Consider the following 19451-nt stretch of genomic DNA (forward strand, 5'->3'; position numbering starts at 1 on the left):
CCCACCACAGGCCCAACCCCAAACCCAACAGCAGCAAACACCGCGAAGAGGATCCAGTTCTTGGCGTACCCAACCAGGCTTACTCTGTCAGCCAGTATAGTCCTGACGCAAACACTCATACCCGCCGCTCCCACCCCCTGCACCCCTCTTCCGAATAACATCACTCCCCATCCCGCAGAGGAGGCCAAAGGGGAAGCGGCGCATATTGCCGAGCCGACCGTCAGGATGAGAATGGAAAGCTGAAGGGAGGGATACCGGCCGAAAATGTCGACGAGCTGGGCCCAGAGGGGGAGGAAGGAAGCGGAGGGGAGGTTGAAGAAGGTGGTGAGCCAGTTTAGTTGGGATTTTTGGTCTGGCATCAGGGTCAGGTGTTGTCATGGAGATGGGGGATGGTCGGGGGGGTTGAGGGACAAACCAAAGTCTGAAACTATGGAGGGCAAGGCACAGGCGATGATTGTCGTGTCGAGGGCTTGGAGGGTGTAAGGGAGGAGGAGGCCGAGGGTGAGCTTGAGGCGGTGTTCACGGCGGAGGGACTTGGCTGCTTTGAGCTGGGCGTGGTCTGCTTCCTCTGTCTGATCAGCGGCCAGCATGCTAATGGGGTTCGCTGAGGAGGTGGAGGAAACATGGCTGGATGAACTCCGCTGAGGGAGGGGTTGTCCACGATGCTGGCGGTATTTTTTCTTGGCATATCGAACTGCTAGATACATTTTCTCGGGTCGAAGAATCTTTCGAGGTTTGAGTTGGCGACAGGGAAGATTTGTGAAGAAGGCGGCCCTATGGTTACGACGGCTCTTCAAGGCGAGCGGCAGGTTGGTTTTCACAGTAGAATGGGAGACCTCGCATCTGAAATACATGTCCTTCACGCCCGTCTGAGAACCTAAAACCCTGCTCTACTATAACTATAAACATCAGAGGCCTCAGCATGACATAATGTTCGACCTTGATATCCCAGGGAGAGGCGCAATACCTGTTTGGGAAACATCGAGACCGTTGATTGGCCAACACAATGAGACCTATGGGTCTTTCCTAGGAAGCATGGCTCGGGCTCGTCGGTTTGTTCGGGTTTGGTGCCAAGGCCTACAGTCAGCTCGGCTGGGCCCAACTAGTTGCCCTTGATGACTGCTTGGGGCTGGTTGGTAAGGCAAAGATCTTCACAGTATCTCATATCCGGCAAAGTCATGGACTTGGCAACAAATTGTTCAGTATTGGAGCTTGTCAAGTCTTGTCTGTAAACTCCAGACTACTATCAACGCCTAGCTCCATGCAAAATGTCTATCGAATGACAAAAAGGAGACAACCGACACGGAGCAGAGAATTTTGATGCCCATGTCTCACCGGCATATACTTCATAAACCCCCCTTCTTCCCTCCCAAACCATACTGCAACGCCAAATTCTCAACGCACGAGACCCTTGTTATTTCTTAACCCGAGATAAAAACGCAAAGCCAACTTTTTGAACCCGACCATCCACCAGAACCTACCCCCAATCACTGTTGCGGCTGTTCCGTCTCCTCATCACCCGTCACAGCACAAACAGCATCGTGCACCACCTCGGCGCCGTTGTTGGCCACTTCGGCAACACCCTCAGCGGCGCTCTTAATCGCCCGTCTGGTGGTCTGCTCAGCCTGTTGCTCCTCAAAAGTTGGAATCCTAGTCAACTCCGTCACGAAGCTCTGGCCCCACCAAGCGCTAGTGTACTTGAACACATATCGCTCCAGCTTGCGGTAGTTAGCCTCGCGCTGTTCGGGACTCATGGTGACGGCGTCGTGGATGGCGTTGGCCAGCTCTTCCGTGTTCCAGGGATTGACGATCAGACTTCCATTAAGACTCTGAGCCGCTCCAGTAAACTCGGACAGAATCATGACTCCGTGACGCTCTCTCTGTGTGGCGATGTATTCGTATGACACCAGGTTCATGCCGTCGCGGGTGGAGCTGACCAGGCAGACATCGCTGACAGCGTAGAGTGCCGTGAGCTCATCAAACGAGACGGACTGGTGGAGGAAGTGGATGGGCATGAACTCAATCGTGCCAAACCTCCCGTTGATGCGACCCACAAGCTCATTAACGACGGCTCGCAAGTTCTGGTATTCCTCCACATCTTGACGACTTGGCACCGCCACCTGCACCAGAACAATCTTGCCGATCCACTCGGGATGTTCGGTGAGGAACACCTCCAACGCGTGGAGTTTTTGGGGGACACCCTTGATGTAGTCAAGGCGATCCACACCAACGATGAGCTTGACGCCCTCGAACTTGCGTTTCAAGGCGGCGATACGCGCTTGAACACTCGGCTTCTTCAAGCCTTCAACAAACTTCTCGGGGTCGATGCCGATAGGGAAAGCGCCGACGGTAACGAACCTGCCATTCCAGTCAACCCCGTTAGGTGTTGTTGGAGTAGACCTGAATGTGTTAGCATGATGGCTTCATGAGAAAGCGGCGGAAAGCACTCACAATATCCTCGAGCAACTGCTCAGGAAGTGTCTGGCATAATCGTAGGTGTGGAAGCCGATCAAGTCGCATTCCAAGATCCCGAGTAACAGTTGCTCTCTGACCGGGAGAATGCGATAGATCTCACTGCTGGGGAATGGCGTGTGCAAGAAGAAGCCAATCTTGACATTCTTCTTGGAGTTTCCAATCTCCTCGCGCAACATTTGCGGAAGCAGCATGAGATGGTAGTCGTGGACCCAGACCAGATCGCCGTCTTGTACGTCCTTGACCACCTCCTTGGCAAATAATCTGTTGACATCGCGGTAGGCAGCCCAAGCAGCCTCGTCGAATGTGATCTCACCGGGGTGGTAGTGGAAGAGTGGCCACAAGATCGAGTCTGGAGAAAGAAGCAGGGGTTAGCCAGTGATGCTTGGAGCAAAGCCGCGACGCTCGAGGGGCTACTCACTCGCAAAGCCGTTGTAGTGACGGTCAGCCAGCTCATCGTCGACGAACACGGGGTAAGCGTTGTATTTCTCTTTGAGCTGTTCTCTCATGGGACCGATTTCCGCCTCGGGCACCTCCAGGCCGGGCCACCCATACCACTGGAAGCTGGTGGCCTTGGACAAGCCGCTGAGACCAGTGACAAGACCACCTGAGGACATGGAGAAGCTGTATTGGCCATCGTCTGTTCGCTTGATGGTGATGGGAAGGCGATTCGAGATTAAGAGGAGGCGACCGGACGAGCCGTTTTCGTCAACGAGGCCGGGCATTGCGGGTAGCGAGCTTGGGGGTTGACAGCGCGGATTGCGAGGAACGAATGGTGAGGGGAGCGCCTGCGATGCAGCGCTCTGGGGTATGCTACGGAGGGAGGTCCTGCTTGCGCGACAGTGTCTTGAAGGATTTGTATTAGGTTGGGAGCCAGTTCCTGAAGAGAGGTGATGATAAAGAGCAACGGCTATCTTTTTGTTGCTAAGTTCTGGAATGTTTGACAGCGGCCAGCTGTGGATCGACTGTGCCTCTGGTGACGTTGTCGACTGGTGCACCTGCAAATGAAAGCTTGGAAACCGTTCGAGCTGCTCTTCAATGCGGGGCAGGCGCAGTGCAGCGAGAGAGAGACAGCCAAGGGCGGGGTAACAACTTGGAATTAGTTCAGGTCGGGTTGTCAAACAGCTCCGGGATGGGCGATGAGCTTTCCTTTATGTATATGGAAATAGCTAGCTATGTGCATGTGAAGGCCCTGAGCGGGATATATGTAGTGTAATGAGGATGCTGACTGCTATTGCGAAGAACCTGTCATCTTTCTCGATTCTCACAGCTTTCGAAGCCGTCGACGTAATTTTTTGGGCGGGATCAAGGATGCCGAGTGCGGGACAGATGGCTGGCACCCCTGCCCGCATCAGCTTCAGCTAAAACGCCAGAAACGCCACGATAAAATCCCGGCAAGTCTCCACCCTGTCCCATCACCATGTCACCGTTATCAAGAGCATCACTTGTTGAGAGGAAGGCACAATTCCCTATATTTGTCTCTGGATCCTGATATCTTGGCCAGGCTGCGACGCTGAAATCGCCATTTTGCACCTTCCAACCGGCCACAACCACGACAGGGATTCATCAAATGGCGCACCATACGACGATGCACCGTGGTGGCCATGCAGAGCGCACCGAGCCGAAATCTCTTGTTTGAGATGTTTTTTTTTCTCTTTGCTCTCGCCTGCCCAGATCGTGATTTCGGACCTTCTTTCCAGCCGTGACCCGCTTGGCTCACACTTTAATTCTGAACCACTGTTCAGAAACTGGAGGCCTGACAGCACGACGACAGGACAGGACTCTGGAGGAATGTTCTTTGCTATTCTTCAGTCTGCACGTTCCTTCAGCAGGACCCGCTCCTGTCGTCAGCCTGGCTCAACGGCGCGCGGGCCACATGCTCCTGGGCAACAAGACAACTCAGGACACCAGCGACTGAACACCAAGAGCTGCACGACCTGAGATGTCACTTTTTTTTTGAACCTCGACTTTAGCCGTCCAAGGTTGGTCGGCTGGACTGCGGAGCAATTCCAGGCCAATCAAACGGCCACAACCCCCCCCATGTCACCTGCTGCCCGATTCTTTGTCAATCGACCGGACCGAGACGCCCAGCAGCCTTGTTGGACCCACATCCGAAGCCACGATCGAAACGGAGTGCTGCGATCTGGAACGGTAGCTTCGGCTTGGCATCATCCTCGATTATACAATTACATGGACGGCGACATGCCCGAGAGGGCTACCAAGTTTGCATTGATACTGCACTGTGATGCAGGCTACGGGCATTCTCTCAACAGCAAACAGCAAGTTGAAACAGACCACTGACAGTTCGGATGGTTTTAAAGCCATCAAAATCATGTGGATCTCCCGTGCAACACAGCCATGTTGTGCTGCCTGTGATGTGTCACCTCTTAGGTAAAGTATATATAACTTATAACTAAGTAAAGAGAGCTAGGTAATACTTGAAGCCACTACCTCTGCACAGGCGTCAAGTAAGCATTCAGCGCCCCCTTCTCCCACAGGTTGAAAATCCGCTGCTTGCTCATCCAGTCGGCGCTGTCCTCATCCATCTTCAAGTCAAAGTTCCAAAGTACGCGGGCAAGAATCAAACGCATTTCGATGTATGCCAGGTTCCTTCCCAAGCAGTTCCGGGGACCCAAGTGGAAAGGTTGAAAGGCTTCCTTGTGATCGCTCGCGAATTCTGGGTCGCCAAGCCATCTCTCAGGGTGGAATTCGAAAGGCTTCTTGAAGTGCTCCTCGTTGTGATACATGGCCCACTGATGGACGGCCACGACCGTCTACTCATTCAGAGTCGTCAGCTGCTAGCATATCAAAACTCGGAAAGGGATGACTTACACCACCGGGGACATAGTGTCCAGCGATGCTAGCTCCCGCTGGGGGAACAACTCTGGGCAGCCCAGTCGGAACAGGAGGATACATCCTGAGCGCCTCGTCCAGGCAGGCGAGCAGATAGGGGAGGTTGCTGACACTCATAAAGTCAATCTCGTCCTCGGACTTGAAAGCACCTCTGACCTCGGCCGTGAGTTTCTCCAACGCGTCAGGGTTCGTCATCAGCAAGAAAGTAACCCCCGAAAGGAGCGTCGCTGTCGTCTCGGAGCCACCAATAATGAGAATCGCACTGTTGGCCTGCAGTTTCTGAAGCGTAAGACCCTGTTTCCCACAAGTCAGCTCACCACCCTCCCTGTCAACAACACGTCCAAAGGCTCAAAACTCACCCACTCATCCGCCTTCTTCAACAACCCCTCAATCAAATCACTCCTCTCCTTCCCCCCCTCCATCCGTTTCTTCAACTTCACCAACGTCATCTGATAGTGCCTCTCCCGTTCCTCCATCAAGCTCTTGGGCACCACTGCCATCAGCGCCTTGAACACCCACGGGTAATGAACCAGGCTCTGAAAAACAACCCCCACCCTCGCCAGCTCGAAAATCGCCTTGACCCACGGGTGATACTCCCCGCCCTCTAAACACCCAAAACTCTCCCCAAACGCCAAATCCCCGATCACATCAAAAGTAGTATAGTTATACCACGCCGCCAAATCCACCTTTTTTCCCCCGGCCGCTCTGAGCTTTCTCATCAACAAATCAACATACTGCTTGATCAACGGCTGCTGCTCCCTCATGCTCCGATCGGAGAAACCGTGCGCCATTGTTCTTCGTAGTAGACCATGCTCCTCCCTTTTGGCGTTCACAATGTCAACCGGGAGGTCGTCCACCGGGCGGTAAAACCCGAGGTACTTTTCAAGCTCTTCCGACTTGTCGGTGCGGTGGCCCATGATGTCCTTCCAGGCCTGGGGGTTGGAGAAGGCGAGCTCGTTGGGGCCGATGCGGACGACGGGGCCGTACTTTTGGTGGAGGGGGAGGAGGTCGAAGGGGAGGGTGCCGCGACACAGGAGGCGGATGTGGCCTAGGCGGGTGACGCGCATGAGGAGGGGGCCGGGGAAGGAGCGGAGAGGGTGGAGGAAGAGGTTGTAGAGTATGCTGCCCAGGACGTAGAGGGCGAACTGGGAAGGGTGGTTAGTATTTGTGGCTTGTGATGGGGAAAGGTGGGATGACTTACACCTCCTAGGAGGAGGAGGATGGAGGGCCCTACTCCTAGGGACAGGAGGGCCATGGTTGGTTGATGATGTTCAGTGGTGTGGTGTTGATATGAGGGTGTGTGCTCAAGTCGCGAGTGCCGCTTGTGATGATTGCTATCATGGGATGTTCTGTCGTTCGCATCCAAAATTCCCACGCGTTTCACTGCTATTTAAACTAAAAGTGCGAAACTGACTCGTTCCCGCCTTTCCAGCAACTAAACTACTCTCTCTTCAAGCCAAAAAAAAAAAAAAAAAAGTTGGAAGATTCACAGGTAACCAGACCAGAACTCGCATTTGCTCGGAACCGGACTCAGTGTCGCATTTTGTAGTCCACGCAACATTGTGCGAGCTTGATAAACCCCCCCTTGGCCGAGAACCTCTGCCCCCCTACCCCCGGACCTCGGATCTGCATTTGCCATTTTGTTCTCCTCCTTAGGTTTGTGCGGTGAGTGAGTGAACGTGTGGTTGCAATTCAGTGGTAGGCGGGTACGAGTACGATGGGAAAAAAGCAGGTGAAACCAAAGGTTCAATCTTGGGGTTGATAGGTTTATATTGGTCAGTCCAACCCCCCTGCGCGGCACATGGACTCTTACCCCGGTCTTGATCTTCATCTACACAAACTCGGCTTACGTCTAAGTATACACCTGTAGCGTATAGGTTACCATGTCAGCACTCTAGAATATATGTTCATACTAGAATTACCTTACCCACCGCCCTTCACAATCCTCCTGTCCGGCCTTGACCGCTTCTCAGGAGTAACGCCGATCCGCGATCCCGCCAAGACGGAACAGAGCTTCAGAGCCCAAGAATCGAGGTCACCATCCAGGAATGGTTAGCGCTCATCGGCCGCTAACGGTTGCAAAAGCTTAGGGGGGAACGCCACTATATAGAAGCCGTTTTAGTGTACGAATTCGAGAAGGCCGGAATGACACCTTGTTCTCCTCGAGTTTGTTCAGGAAGAAGGACTCGTTTGTGCATTGGACGACCGATACTCCATCCTCATCGGGCAGGTCATAGTGGAAGCCTTGATGTGAAAAGGTCTCACGTGAAACAAGCACAAGCCCTCATGTGCCTAAGTGAAGTTAGTTGTAGAAATAGGATGGTCAATGATTAAAGTATCACCTACGTGTACGTCTACTGTAAATCTACTTATATATCCGCATCTCCTAGGCATCAAACTTTCCCCACCAAATCAACTCGTCAACCCTGCGTAGTCAATCCTCCCCAAAACTTGTCCACGATGTAAAATCGCCCCCCCTCAACACCTAGGTAATCTTCCCATCAACCCACCCCCCCACCCAACAAACCACCAGCCCAGCAATTCCCCCCCTCCACCGCTCCCTCCCTCACCCTCCCCGCCCAGCTCCTCAAATTCCTAAACGCCCTCGCCCCTTTCAAAAACTCGTCCCGCCCCCTCATCATCTCCCACCTCCCCAACTCAGCCATGTAATACCCCAACCCCTCCACCTTTTTATCCACCCCTTCTTCCTGCTCAGCAACAAAATGCACAAACAACCTCAACACCCCACCCGCATCATAAACCCCCGAAAACGCCAACCCCTCCCCTTTTCCTTCCCCCCTTTTCCTTTCCCCCGGTGCGTAACTCCTCAGCACAAACATCCCCCTCGCCCCATAAGCCCCATCCACCGCCACCGCAGCAACACCCCCCTTCCCCCCCCTCCCAACAACCTCGACAAAAAAGTTAGGCGCAACAGGTACCTCGTACCTCTTGGTCGCGATGACAAACTCTTCCTCCCGATCCCGAATAAGGTGTTCCAACTCTGCCGGTCGAACACCGTCGAAGCTGTACGGGGTGGGGGTTACGTCAGGGAGCGAGTTGACCGGTTTCATGGCGTTGAAGGGGATGTAGATCCTGTTTTGGGGGAAGGCGGGGACACACCCGGCGATGGTGTCCAGGACCCCATCGGGGAGGAGGCGGTCGTCTTGGGAGGGGGGGAGGGAAGATTTATGCTGGAAGGTGTCATATGCTTCTGAGGAAAAGGACGTGGTTGTGAGGGTCTGTATCGGGGTTGAGAGGTAAGTCAAAATTTTGTCAAGGTCGGACGGTGAGGGGGAGGAGGGGGAGGGGAGGTGGATTCGGTGGTCGAGGAGGTGTTGTTCTTGGAGGAGGGAGTAGATTGTGGTGGTACCAGGGCGGGGGGGCAGAGGGGAGCGGACTCGTCGGGGGGGAGGAGGAGGGCGGGTGGGTCGGAAGACGGAGGGGTGTAAGTCGCGGAGATATCGAGTTTCGATCGAGGGGAAGGTGAGTAATTGGCTTCGACTGCTGCTGGTGTGGACGCGAGCGATGGTCATGTTTCGCACCGCGCCGGGGGCTGGGAGGGAGGTTCTACGGTCGCGGTCGCGGAGGGACCAGCATAATCGTGGAAGCTGGGAGTAGTCGCTCCACAGGACGGGATAGTTTTCGTTGTTGTCACCGATGGTGATTTTGGTGGGGCGTTGGTTGTCGTCGTCGTGGTCGTCGTCATCGTCATCGTTTTCACGATGCCGCTTTGATCCGTGCGGTGGTGTTGTCATATTGAGTTGTAAGGTCTTGTCACTGTCGAAACTGACACGGGTAGAGACAAAAGACGGGAAAAGGCAGGGAGCGGGGAGCGGACCTGATGCGGTTTTCCACCCTTCCCATGGCCCATTTTATGGAAAAGACGGGAGCAGAGGTTGCACCTAACTGCACGCCACCGAGGAAGGAAAAGTGTCCAATGCTACACACAATCATCCGAAGCGAATCATGCCACTTCCATCCCATGGTTGGGTGTGTGACATGGTACATTTCGACTGGGCAGCAAAAGAATAACAAGGAAAATAGTTACACTGCATCTTTGGGTTAAGGTAAGGTAGGTTGACAGGTGTCATGACCTGTCATGGTGCCGCTGTGTTGCCCTTTTCCCGCCTTGAACTTGAGACATAGCACCGCTACCTACAACCTCAACCGAATCCTCTCAAACACATTCGGCGTCAACCTCACGCAAACCCCGGCCAACCGAAACAAACACTCCTGCGGATAGTAATTATACTCCATCGCCTCCCTTCCCCTCCCAAACCCAGTCCTATCCGCATACCTCCTCACCACCCTCCCCCACCACGCCCTAACCCCCCCATCCACCACCCCCTCAATCGAGTCCCTAAACACCACCCTTGGCGTGAACAGCTCCCCCCCAACCGTCCCATCACAAACCCCATCCCTCCCCAGGTTAGTATCACCCCCATTACACTCCCTCACCAACCCCCCGTCAATCAAGTCCATCAGCCCCGCCGCGACCCTCCCCTCGCTCGTCTCCATCGTATCCCTATCACTACCGCAGCTATACCCCCCATAATCCCAACCCCCAATCACCTGCCTGCCCAACAAAGTCGCCGCGAAAGCAGTAGCCCAACCCTCGGAGAAAGCAAGCCCCTGCTCAACAGGACTACCTCCGCAGATAGTATGCGCCCCTCCCCTCCCGGGAATCCCCCCGGCAAGCGAGTACATGAAGTGATGGCCCAGCTCATGAGCAAAGTGATCCCCGCTCTGAGACCCAGCACTCCCCCAGATATCAATCCTGTTCTGTCCCGGGTAGTACCTCGACCAATCCATCGGGTACTGGATCCCCAGTTTGGGCACATCCCAGGCCCCGACCAACCGGTCAGCCGTTTGATGGATGGTGTTAAATTCGTTCCATAACCTGACCAGTTCCGGGCCAAAGGAGTGAGGGATGATGGCATCGACTGTTACTTCGTTTGTGGGGGAGATTTTGTAGGGGAGGGGGAATTCTGTGCCCCCCGTCCGGCCGAGGTGGCTTGTCCCGCCTCGGAACTGGAGTTTGGTATTGTCAAAGGCGACCGAGATCAAGACGATGAATTGGTCCGAGGGGAGGGTGATTGTTTTGGTGGCGCGGCCGGCGGGGGAGAGGGTGAGGGAGGTGAAGCCGTAGGTTTGGCGGGAGTCGTCGGTGATGTCCTGGATGTAGATCCAGACTGTGGCGCCTGACATGGGGGGGTGGGTTGCGGGGGTGGTGGAGCGGTCTTCCCAGCGGACGCGGAGGGTTACTTTGTAGGTTTCCTTCTCTCGGCGAGGGGGGTTGCCGTCGATAGGGTAGGGGAGGAGGAGAGGGATGTTTGGTGGGTTGGACAAGACGGGGGTGGGTTCGTCGGGGTAGTCGGGGCAGGAGCAGGTTCGGTTGAAGTCGGAGGGGCCGGGGAGAGGGATGGTGGGGATGGTTTGGTTACGGCGGTAGAGATCGAGGAGCCAGTTGTCCCTGTGTTGTTGCGGTGAGTAGGGGGTTTGTGAAGAAGAAAAGGGGTTGCGTACCAGTACTCTGCGGGTTCTGTGAACTGAACTGCCAGGTGTGCCTTGTCTTTCTTGTCAGGCACCACGGTGAGGTACACCAAGTCTTTCCCAATCATCCTAATGTCAAGCGTGCCATTGCTGTTTTGCTGGGGGGCCACCTCCACTGACAGCTCATAGGAGCTCCCAACAGCAGGATCCTCGAGATGGATCATTTCCTTCTGAGAAACTTCACTTGACACTACTTCCCCTGTAGCAACAACGGTAGGCTCAACATACTCAACCTGCACAGGTCTAATCCCAATCGAATAGGTGAGGTTCCTGCTGGAATAGTTCTTGCCCAATCGGGAAAAGGACAGGTCCAAGGGTAGATGAATCGATGAGCCAGTCTTGCCAGTGCTGATAAGTACCACTCTGGTGGGACGTGTAATCTTGACGCTGGCAGGTGGTTGTGCACGAACCGTAGTTTCGACGGCCTGTTCGCGTTCGGTAATGGATCCAATGACAATCCAGGCTATGAATAGACCTAGGAGGCCAATCAAGGCCAACGAGCGCTGTTGAAACATGGTGAGCTTGGCGATGATTGCCATGGAGCCTGCAGCGGTGCAACGCTGTCGGCTGCCGTTCTTATAGGTTTTCGTGTCATGCTGTCGTCGACGTTGGTAGCCGTGGTCTAGACTCTAGTCTGGTTCTCTACAGCTCAGCCGCAGCAGACTTAGTTGGGCCGAAGCAGTGCGTGATAAGGAGAGGTGTCCAGTCTAGCTGTTTTGTGGTCGGTGTATGAGTGAGTCAGGCTGGTGGCAGCGAATCGAGAAGACATACGGTAAAGGATGCCTGGAACAGGCTTAGGATATCTAGTCATGCCACCAATGTCGTCTTCTCAAGGGCAAGTTGTTCACCCGCCTTTCGATTGCCATCAGCCCTACGCTAGCTTGTTCTGTTGAATATCGTCGGTGTTGGAACTGTGGCTGCATGACGGCTTCAGCTCGCGTATCTGATCCAATGGTTGATCCGACTAGACTCTGGACACACCGGTTAGCAACAGGTGCGGCACGACTTAGCTGTTTCGTCCCAATCCCACACAATACTCATGAGAAAGGAAGATAGTGTTGAAAATTAAGTAGGTATATTGCCTGCGGTACGTGCTGGGGTGGGGTGGGGTATCCAAAAAAGCAACAATCATCCTCTCCTTCCTTTACATATCTCGTAAACTTCTTCCAATCGAAAGCCCAGAATTTCATAAGAGAATCAAAAAGGTAAGCAAGCTCAAGGCCACCGTCATCCCGCCAGAGCCTTTCAATATCCCAGCAAGGTTCTGTTGCAGTTGGCTAGGAGCCGCCTGGCTGGCTACCACCTGCCCAGTAGATGCCAGGACCCTCTTTCCAGTGTTGTATTGAATGTTGTAAACAGGCGCAGTCGTTAATTCGGCCGGTGTCCCCAATCCGTTCGGGCACTGCGCTTGGTTTGCTGCTGGCCAGTCCAGATTGCACGGTTCGTCGTGTCCCCAAGAACAGATAGGATCCAAGATGTTGAAAAGAATGTGGTTCTTGCCGACCCAGGTATCCTTCTCAAGGCAGCTGGCGAGGAAGTTCATGCTGTTTGCCGCGCTCAAAGGAAGCTTGCCGTCTGGTGTATGGATCAAGTCGGAGCATTCAGAAGCTGCCAATTCCTCATACTCCATGGGCGTCTCGCCGCCAGCTGTTGGCTTCTCTGTCGCCGAATAGCCTGAGTACAGATAATTCCAAGCGTCGTAGCTGACATCGTATGCGCCCTCGCTCTGATCGATGCGCAAAAGTTTGACCTTCCTCCCCTCATAACTGAGCGAAATGCAGATGTTGTTGCAGTCAACTGAGCCAGGCCAGTAGGCGATGCGATTGGTGTCTACCTTGCAGCCCAAAACTCCAACTGAAGAAGAATAACTCTCGTGAGGTGTCGCCCAAACGGTGCCTTTGGCCGCGCGCGCTGTTGTGGCGACGGCGATGAGAAGCGAAGAGAATTGAATGGCTTGGCGCATCATGGCGACTAATGAATGTGAATCTGTGAAAAGGAGCGTAGGTTTGTTTGTATAGAGTGTACTAAGTATGTACTGTGTGTGTAAGTGCTGGTTAAAAGAATGTGGTTGTATGTATCATGGTCAAGAATGAAGCGAATGTCAAGCCAACATGGCGGCAGATTGTCACCAGCTCAAGCAGCAAAAAGCGACGATGAGAACTGAAGGTTCCGCGCCCACGTCAAACTCACGAGAGAGAAAAGAAGAAGGACACGCGCTGGGCCGCTGGCGGCGTCAGGAACCAAAAGCCAACGCCCTCACTGAGACTCTGAGAGATTAAAGTCGACCGTTTGGGATTAGGCTTAGGATTGTGGAGTGCGCTAATTGGCCCAACGGCGACAAGCGAGATCCACAGGGGTTCATCCCACCCCCGGACATTGGATGGGGCACGCGGGGATTGGCCCACATCTGCAAGTGATTCCGAGCAGCCGACAAGCAGTGGGTTAGGGTTCAGTGGAGGTTCAAACGATGCTCAAATCTCATCGGGAATGTCATTGGTGTTCCTCCTTCGTTCTTCGAGTCTCCTTGGAAGTGGCGGCACCGATACAACCTCAGTTGCCTCCATATCCCCCCCCCGGAATGAGTAGGTGAAGGTCCAACCCGAACCTGCACCCCCATGTTCGCCTTTGGTGTTGGCCACCACAATCCCGCTCGACATGTTGGGATACTTGCGCAGCATTCTGGCAACAACATCCTCTGCGGCATCCTGTGGGCTCATCCCCTGTCTCAAGTTCTCGATAGCCTGGTAGCAAGGCAAGAAGCGCATCATAATATCGCCGTCCCCGGTGGCTCCGCATCCACCAACATCACCGTCAACATAAGACCCGCTCCCGACAATCGGGCCATCTCCAACTCTTCCAGGGACTTTGTGTGAAGCCCCGTTGGTCGATGTTCCCGCGGCCATAATCCCTGATTCATGGATCACAATCATGGATATAGTGTCATGCGACACAGCGCCCTTGTCCTCCATCACCGATCTCGCCAGTGTCTGCTGATCAATCCCAGGCAACGGCGTATAGGGCCCACACGAAGTGCTCGGATCAGGCGCAACATTCAGCCTATAATTCGACTGACAATTGGCCCTCTTCCAAGCCTCGCACTTCTCCTTGCTTGCCTCGGTCGTTAAATCCTGCTCCTTGAACCCATTCTCGATGGCAAAATTGGTAGCCAAATCTCCAACAAGAAGTGAATGCCTAGTGTACTCCAGTACAGCACGTGCGACACCAATCGCGTCTTTGATCCTCCGCAAGCCGGCAACAGCACCGGTTTTCATGGATGTGCCATCCATGACCATGGCATCAAGAGTGGTCTCGCAGGACTCGTCCGGTGAGCCGCCATAGCCAACAGTGGTATCGCACTGGTTCTTCTCACATGTCGCACACCCAATCTCAACTGCATCCAAAGCGGACGTGTTTCTGTCGGCGATGAGGGCGAGATATGCCGCATCAGTGGCCGCTGTGAAAGCGCCGCCCCACGTGTTGATCACGAAGGGGAGCCCTGGGCTTCGGCTTGCAGAAACACATGTTGAAGCGGTCAAAAATGCGAGAAACGAGAGCACCGCAGAGGCACGGGAATGAGGCCGGAGCACCATGGCAAAATTGCGAGGTGCAAAAGAATGAGGAGTAGCCCAAACTCAAATTCGGGGGAGAGGTGAGTGATAAGGAACATCGAGTAAGGAAGGTGGTGCTGGATAAAATGGAGAGGTGGTCCGTGCCGCCCTTTGTCACCTGGCCACCGGCAAGAAAACAAGGCTCAGGGGGAGGACCCCTACCCTAACCCTGACATGCCTCCTTCATTGCCGACAACCACATCCAGAGCAAACCACGAGATATGGATAGAAATATGCACAGTCACAGCATGTCAGCCATAGTTTAATCAGACCCTTGTTGGTAAAAACTAACAAGACAGTGACAGCAGTCTCTCGCCATGACTCAGAACAACAAACAACGTGTCCTAACTCACTCGAACTTCCTTGCGGCCTTCTCCATGTTCCGCGCTCCAACCTCATCCCAAACCCCCTCACCAACTCTGAACCAACCTAACAAGACAGCAAAACCCAAACCACAAACAAAAACCAACAAAGCCATCACAATTTTGGAATGAGCCACCTCCTTGTGGCCATGCACGAGCGCCATGCAACTCTCTGCCTCCTGCAAGAAGTGGGCCACGGTGTCGTTGAACGCCTCGGCGTGCGGGTGATCAGTGTTGAAGGTCATCAAGTGGGCGAGAAGGGCTAGCTTGTCGGCGAGGGTATGCATTCTGGCAAGCTTTTCGTTGAGGAGATCGTTGAAGGGGGCGGTTGTGGATTCCTGGGTGGAAATTGGGAGGTTAAGTTGGTTGTGGCAAAAGGGCAGATAGGTGGAGGGTGGTGAATCTTGAAGACTAGAGGGTTTGAGGTGTTGCGTTGGTTGGTGGTGGCGGGGGAGTCAGTCTGGAGATGGTTAGCATGGAAACTGGACAGCGATGACGGGGAATGGGCTGGGCCGGGAAGAGACTTGCCATGTTGTGACTTCTATTCACTGTTCGATGATAAAAATAATGTAAATGGAAAGCAGAAGCTTTCCGGTTGGTATAGTGGTAAGAATTGCCGTGAAAGAATGATGGCCGCAAACGAATGACGGTCGTAAAAGAAATGCTGACCGTAAGAGAATAATGGCTGTAATCTGTAAAGAAAGGCTCAAGGTGGTGAATATACCTTAAGCGAGAAAACGAGAACAAGAAGAGTCACAGAAGCTCACGAGGTCAGATCCAAGGCAGTTGTTGTGCTGAATCTGTAATTGTTTTTGCCGGTTGTTTTGGGTGTCGGCAGATAATAGAAGAAAATGAGTGGGCACTGACAGTGCAAATACACTGGGACCTGATTGTTGCATGTGAAGACAGGTTGCCAGTGGTAAGAGAGCATACCTAAAGGTTAGTAAGGTATCTTGGAGAACCAGGCATATCCGTTCCGGATATTACAGAGCTAATGTACCTAAATAATAGGCACATCACTCCGAACGCTTTGCCTTCGGCTTGGAACCTAGTTGAACCGAAGATATGTGTTGTTACCTACTGTCTTATTATGAGAGTCAGTATATAAGGATATCAGAACACGATTTTACACATAACCGAACAGCCACGATTATTCCTCCCAAAGCTTCTTAGTAATCTTTCATTTAATAATACTAACACTGCTGATAACCCATCACTTGTTCATGTACAGAGCACTCCTGCCGAAAGTCCAGTCTTAGAGCCCCGAGAAGTGGCACTGACTTGGTTGTCATCTTCCTAGCTGAGCAGTTCTGACTCTAATCTCCATGTGATTACATCTGTGTGTTTGTATCCTGCAATCGAGAGCAATATGGACTGGAACCCATGACTTTACGAATGGGTCATGTTTCACGACAGGGTGCTAGTCACTTGGTTTCTGAGTCAACCCCTCACGAGCAAGTTGCACCATACCATAGGAAAGAGTATATAGCTCGCAAGTTAACGCTGTGTATCGTATCTAATCTTTGAATGAGTAGCATCAGTAAACGAGTTACCGATAGAGTATTTCATCAAATCGAAGGAAACAGACACAGTGAACAACTGGACGTACATGAAAACAACATTTGAAGACATGTGGGGTGCTCCAATATTGACTCCTATCGCATGCTGAGCTGAGCCCTCATGACATTCAACACCCAGTTGGACGTCAGGGGCCATCATCCTAGCATTCCAGAATAGTGAATTTTCCCTTCTGTTGCCTTCTCCTGGGCCCCGCTAACCTTCCCCATGTGGGTTACCTACCATGAGAGCTCCAATCACAACTTGAGGTCCCAGACGGCCTTTTTCAGTTCCATTTCCTTCCTACCTACCTTTTGTACCATAATCACCTTTGATTACCTCGAGATTTCAGTATCACCCATTTCAATCTCGACTCACCTGTGGCCTATCCAAAATGGTAAATGCCGGTGGTGTACCTCCGCAGAAGAGGTCAGTATTCGCTCATTTATCTTGAAAGGATCACCATCAAATAATTCGCGAGATCTTCGACCTTATCCTCGAGAATAAGATGTCAACGCTCGACTCAGAGTCTTTGGAGCTCATGCTCGTCTTTCTAGACCATGAGTTCGAACAAATGGACAACGCCATTATCGAAGTCGAGAACGACAAAGAGCGATGTCAGGTGCAGGTTCTCGAGGGATTCTGCATCAGAAGGCCGGGTGTGGGCATCGATGAGCAGCGGATCAAGAGAACGCAGTAAGAAATTAGAGTCCATCACGGCATGCAACATACACTTCCGTCGAAGTACAGTTTAATATCCTTGATGGCGCAAGCGAGAGGTACCGCAAAACCGCCGAAGAAGCTAGGAAGCGGTTGGAGGAGGAAGAGAGAGCTTCGACGCAAAAAGGAAATGCTGGAGGTTGCTCACCGAATTTGCGACAAGGTAGTCAACGTCGAACATTTGATCCATATTCTGCACAACAAGACTCAAGACAGGAAGGCTTAAATTCTCAGACGTCCGGCATAAGACAGCAGTTGTTTGAGGGCATGGGGAGGGTTTCTACTTTTGTACAGAATACAACCAAGACAGGGAGAGGACAAGGCAGAGTGAGGCATGATACTCAGGTATAGATGCGAATAGGGAAGAGATATACCACCAGTAAAATCCTGAAACCATGGCCTTGTTGTGAGCTATCCTAGTGAATGATGTCGTCGATGTGTCGATGTTGTGCCTGAAAGGGTAAGGCGCAATGCGGGTCTGGGCCAAGCTGCATGGATCCGGGGCCAAAAGTGGCGCTTTAATCCTTGACCTTTGTCTCCACCTTCCAAAGCCCCATCGCAGTCGCGTCAATCCGACGCGTTTATCAGAACCTCTCATCACTCATCATTTTTCACTTGCGCAAATCATTCAGTCGACAACATGGCGCCAAAGAAGGTGGCAGACAAGACAATTGCCGCCGAGCTGACCAGTGTGGTCGACCAAATCTACAATGGTCCTGACCGCGACAAGCTCTCCGTCAATTACGCCCGCGAACTGGTCGAGGAGAAACTTGGTCTGGACGAGGGCTTCTTGAAAGAGGGCCAGTGGAAGGCCAGGAGCAAAGAAATCATTCGCGCCGCTTTGGTAACTTTCTTAAATCCCAGCAGACAATGATGAGGGCATTACTGACCTTGCATCTGCGATTTTTAGGAAGCGCTTGAGAATGCCGAATCCGAACCTGAACCCTCCCCTCAGCCCCCGAAGCGCAGGGCGAAGCAGCAGCCAAAAAACGGTGCCCCCGCCAAGCGAGCAAAGAAAAGCCCCTCCCCCGCCCCAGAGGCAGACGTGCCTTCTGAGTCCGGCGACGTCGACGATGCCAGTGAAGCCTCGGAACAGCCAGCCAAGAAACGGAAGCTCGCGAAGCCGTCCAAGAAGAGGAGGGTAGTTTCGGACGACGATGATGAAGCCAGCGACGCAAGCGCTAAGGAACCAGAACCTGCCAAGAAGAAAGCTCAGAAAGACAGGGAAGAGGTGCCTGCAAAAGGCGATGCGACAGTCACAGCGAAGGACGATTCGAGTGAGCTCTCTGAAATTAAGAGTGTGCCGGAGAGCGCCGACAAGATTCCAGACAGCGACGACGAATTGTCCGACGTGATCGACGAACCGCCGAAAAAGAAACAAAAAGCACAAGCCAAGCCCAAGGCAGCCGAGAAGCCTAAACCTGTGGTTGTCGCAAAAGAGGATGGCAATGAGTCCTCTAGTTCCCTCTCATCTGTTATCGATGATGAACCTCCAATCAAGCGCAAGGGAAAGGGCTCCGCAGCACCGAAAGCCCCAGCAGCGCGTAAGACCAAGGCGGCCGCTACCGAGGCCTCACCGGATGAAGCTACGATCAAGCAACTGCAGGGTCAACTTTTAAAGTGCGGCGTCCGTAAAGTCTGGGCGTTTGAGTTCAAGAAAGGCGGACAGACGACACCCAAGGCCAAGATCAACCGTCTCAAGGAGATGCTTGCTGAAATCGGAATGACTGGTCGCTTTTCAGAGGCCAGAGCTAAGGAGATTAAGATGCAGCGGGAGTTGATGGCTGACCTGGACGCTGTTAAGCAGTGGGACCAGACCTTTGGTGTTGCTGATGGCGGCCGGCGTTCGAGGCGAGGCGCTCCTGTCAAGAGCTTCAGGGAGCCTAGCATCAGTGGCGATGATGAGGCTGAGAAGGATGATCAGGAAGATGAAGATGGTGAGGAGAGCGACGAGGAGGTCAGCGATGCTGCCGAGTCCAGTGAGTCCAGCGATGACAATGGCACAAGCGAGGACAGTGAGGAGGAGGAGAAGCCAAAGAAAGGCAAGGGAAAGGGGGCCACCAAACGAAGGGCTGTATCCGACGAGGAGAGTGACTCGGACTAAGTGGCAGGCGGCTTCGGCTTGATGTTGTGGGCGGTTTCTGATTGGCAATTTGATGCTTGTGGGCGTGTCTTGTGTTTGACTGTCGGCTGTTTGCTCTTAACTTTTGCATTTGTAAGATACCCTTGCAGCATGGGACGGAACTAATGTGTATACACTTTCGGAATATTTGTATTGTTATTTGCTCATCTAAGAAGCTTCTGACGGCTATCTTCGTCGATCAAT

At 53.1% G+C, this 19451-nt stretch overlaps 8 protein-coding genes across 8 annotated transcripts; 1 reads left to right on the forward strand and 7 right to left on the reverse strand.

Annotated features, from left to right (window-relative positions):
* Nucleotides 1-1138: 1138 nt before the first annotated feature.
* TPS1 (Trehalose-6-P synthase/phosphatase complex synthase subunit) lies at nucleotides 1139-4551 on the reverse strand. The gene is made up of 3 exons (XM_062912675.1): nucleotides 2894-4551; nucleotides 2452-2824; nucleotides 1139-2400 (listed from the first exon to the last, which is right to left on the reverse strand). Exons 1-3 carry the CDS (start codon nucleotides 3195-3197, stop codon nucleotides 1488-1490), a joined length of 1590 nt encoding a protein of 529 aa, XP_062763988.1. The 5' UTR covers nucleotides 3198-4551; the 3' UTR covers nucleotides 1139-1487.
* Nucleotides 4552-4919: 368 nt separating this feature from the next.
* QC763_500720 (uncharacterized protein) lies at nucleotides 4920-6580 on the reverse strand (the record flags this gene model as incomplete). The annotated part of the gene is made up of 4 exons (XM_062912674.1): nucleotides 4920-5246; nucleotides 5305-5619; nucleotides 5685-6470; nucleotides 6527-6580. The coding sequence occupies 4 exons, from the start codon at nucleotides 6578-6580 to the stop codon at nucleotides 4920-4922; spliced, it is 1482 nt and encodes a 493-aa protein (XP_062763989.1).
* Nucleotides 6581-7826: 1246 nt separating this feature from the next.
* Nucleotides 7827-9080, reverse strand: QC763_500710 (uncharacterized protein; the record flags this gene model as incomplete). Its single annotated transcript, XM_062912673.1, has 1 exon — nucleotides 7827-9080. The coding sequence occupies one exon, from the start codon at nucleotides 9078-9080 to the stop codon at nucleotides 7827-7829; it is 1254 nt and encodes a 417-aa protein (XP_062763990.1).
* A 400-nt stretch (nucleotides 9081-9480) lies between these two features.
* On the reverse strand, nucleotides 9481-11417 carry QC763_500700 (uncharacterized protein; the record flags this gene model as incomplete). The annotated part of the gene is made up of 2 exons (XM_062912672.1): nucleotides 9481-10798; nucleotides 10852-11417. 2 exons carry the CDS (start codon nucleotides 11415-11417, stop codon nucleotides 9481-9483), a joined length of 1884 nt encoding a protein of 627 aa, XP_062763991.1.
* A 647-nt stretch (nucleotides 11418-12064) lies between these two features.
* Nucleotides 12065-12844, reverse strand: QC763_500690 (uncharacterized protein; the record flags this gene model as incomplete). The annotated part of the gene is made up of 1 exon (XM_062912671.1): nucleotides 12065-12844. The coding sequence occupies one exon, from the start codon at nucleotides 12842-12844 to the stop codon at nucleotides 12065-12067; it is 780 nt and encodes a 259-aa protein (XP_062763992.1).
* Nucleotides 12845-13349: 505 nt separating this feature from the next.
* QC763_500680 (uncharacterized protein) lies at nucleotides 13350-14468 on the reverse strand (the record flags this gene model as incomplete). The annotated part of the gene is made up of 1 exon (XM_062912670.1): nucleotides 13350-14468. The coding sequence occupies one exon, from the start codon at nucleotides 14466-14468 to the stop codon at nucleotides 13350-13352; it is 1119 nt and encodes a 372-aa protein (XP_062763993.1).
* A 367-nt stretch (nucleotides 14469-14835) lies between these two features.
* Nucleotides 14836-15135, reverse strand: QC763_0081650 (uncharacterized protein; the record flags this gene model as incomplete). The annotated part of the gene is made up of 1 exon (XM_062906113.1): nucleotides 14836-15135. One exon carries the CDS (start codon nucleotides 15133-15135, stop codon nucleotides 14836-14838), a length of 300 nt encoding a protein of 99 aa, XP_062763994.1.
* A 2264-nt stretch (nucleotides 15136-17399) lies between these two features.
* On the forward strand, nucleotides 17400-19393 carry QC763_500670 (uncharacterized protein). Its single transcript, XM_062912669.1, has 2 exons — nucleotides 17400-17969; nucleotides 18036-19393. Exons 1-2 carry the CDS (start codon nucleotides 17766-17768, stop codon nucleotides 19227-19229), a joined length of 1398 nt encoding a protein of 465 aa, XP_062763995.1. The 5' UTR covers nucleotides 17400-17765; the 3' UTR covers nucleotides 19230-19393.
* Nucleotides 19394-19451: the final 58 nt, after the last annotated feature.

The sequence above is a fragment of the Podospora pseudopauciseta genome (assembly GCF_035222475.1).
Source record: "Podospora pseudopauciseta strain CBS 411.78 chromosome 5 map unlocalized CBS411.78m_5.2, whole genome shotgun sequence".
NCBI classification, from domain to species: Eukaryota; Fungi; Ascomycota; class Sordariomycetes; order Sordariales; family Podosporaceae; genus Podospora; species Podospora pseudopauciseta.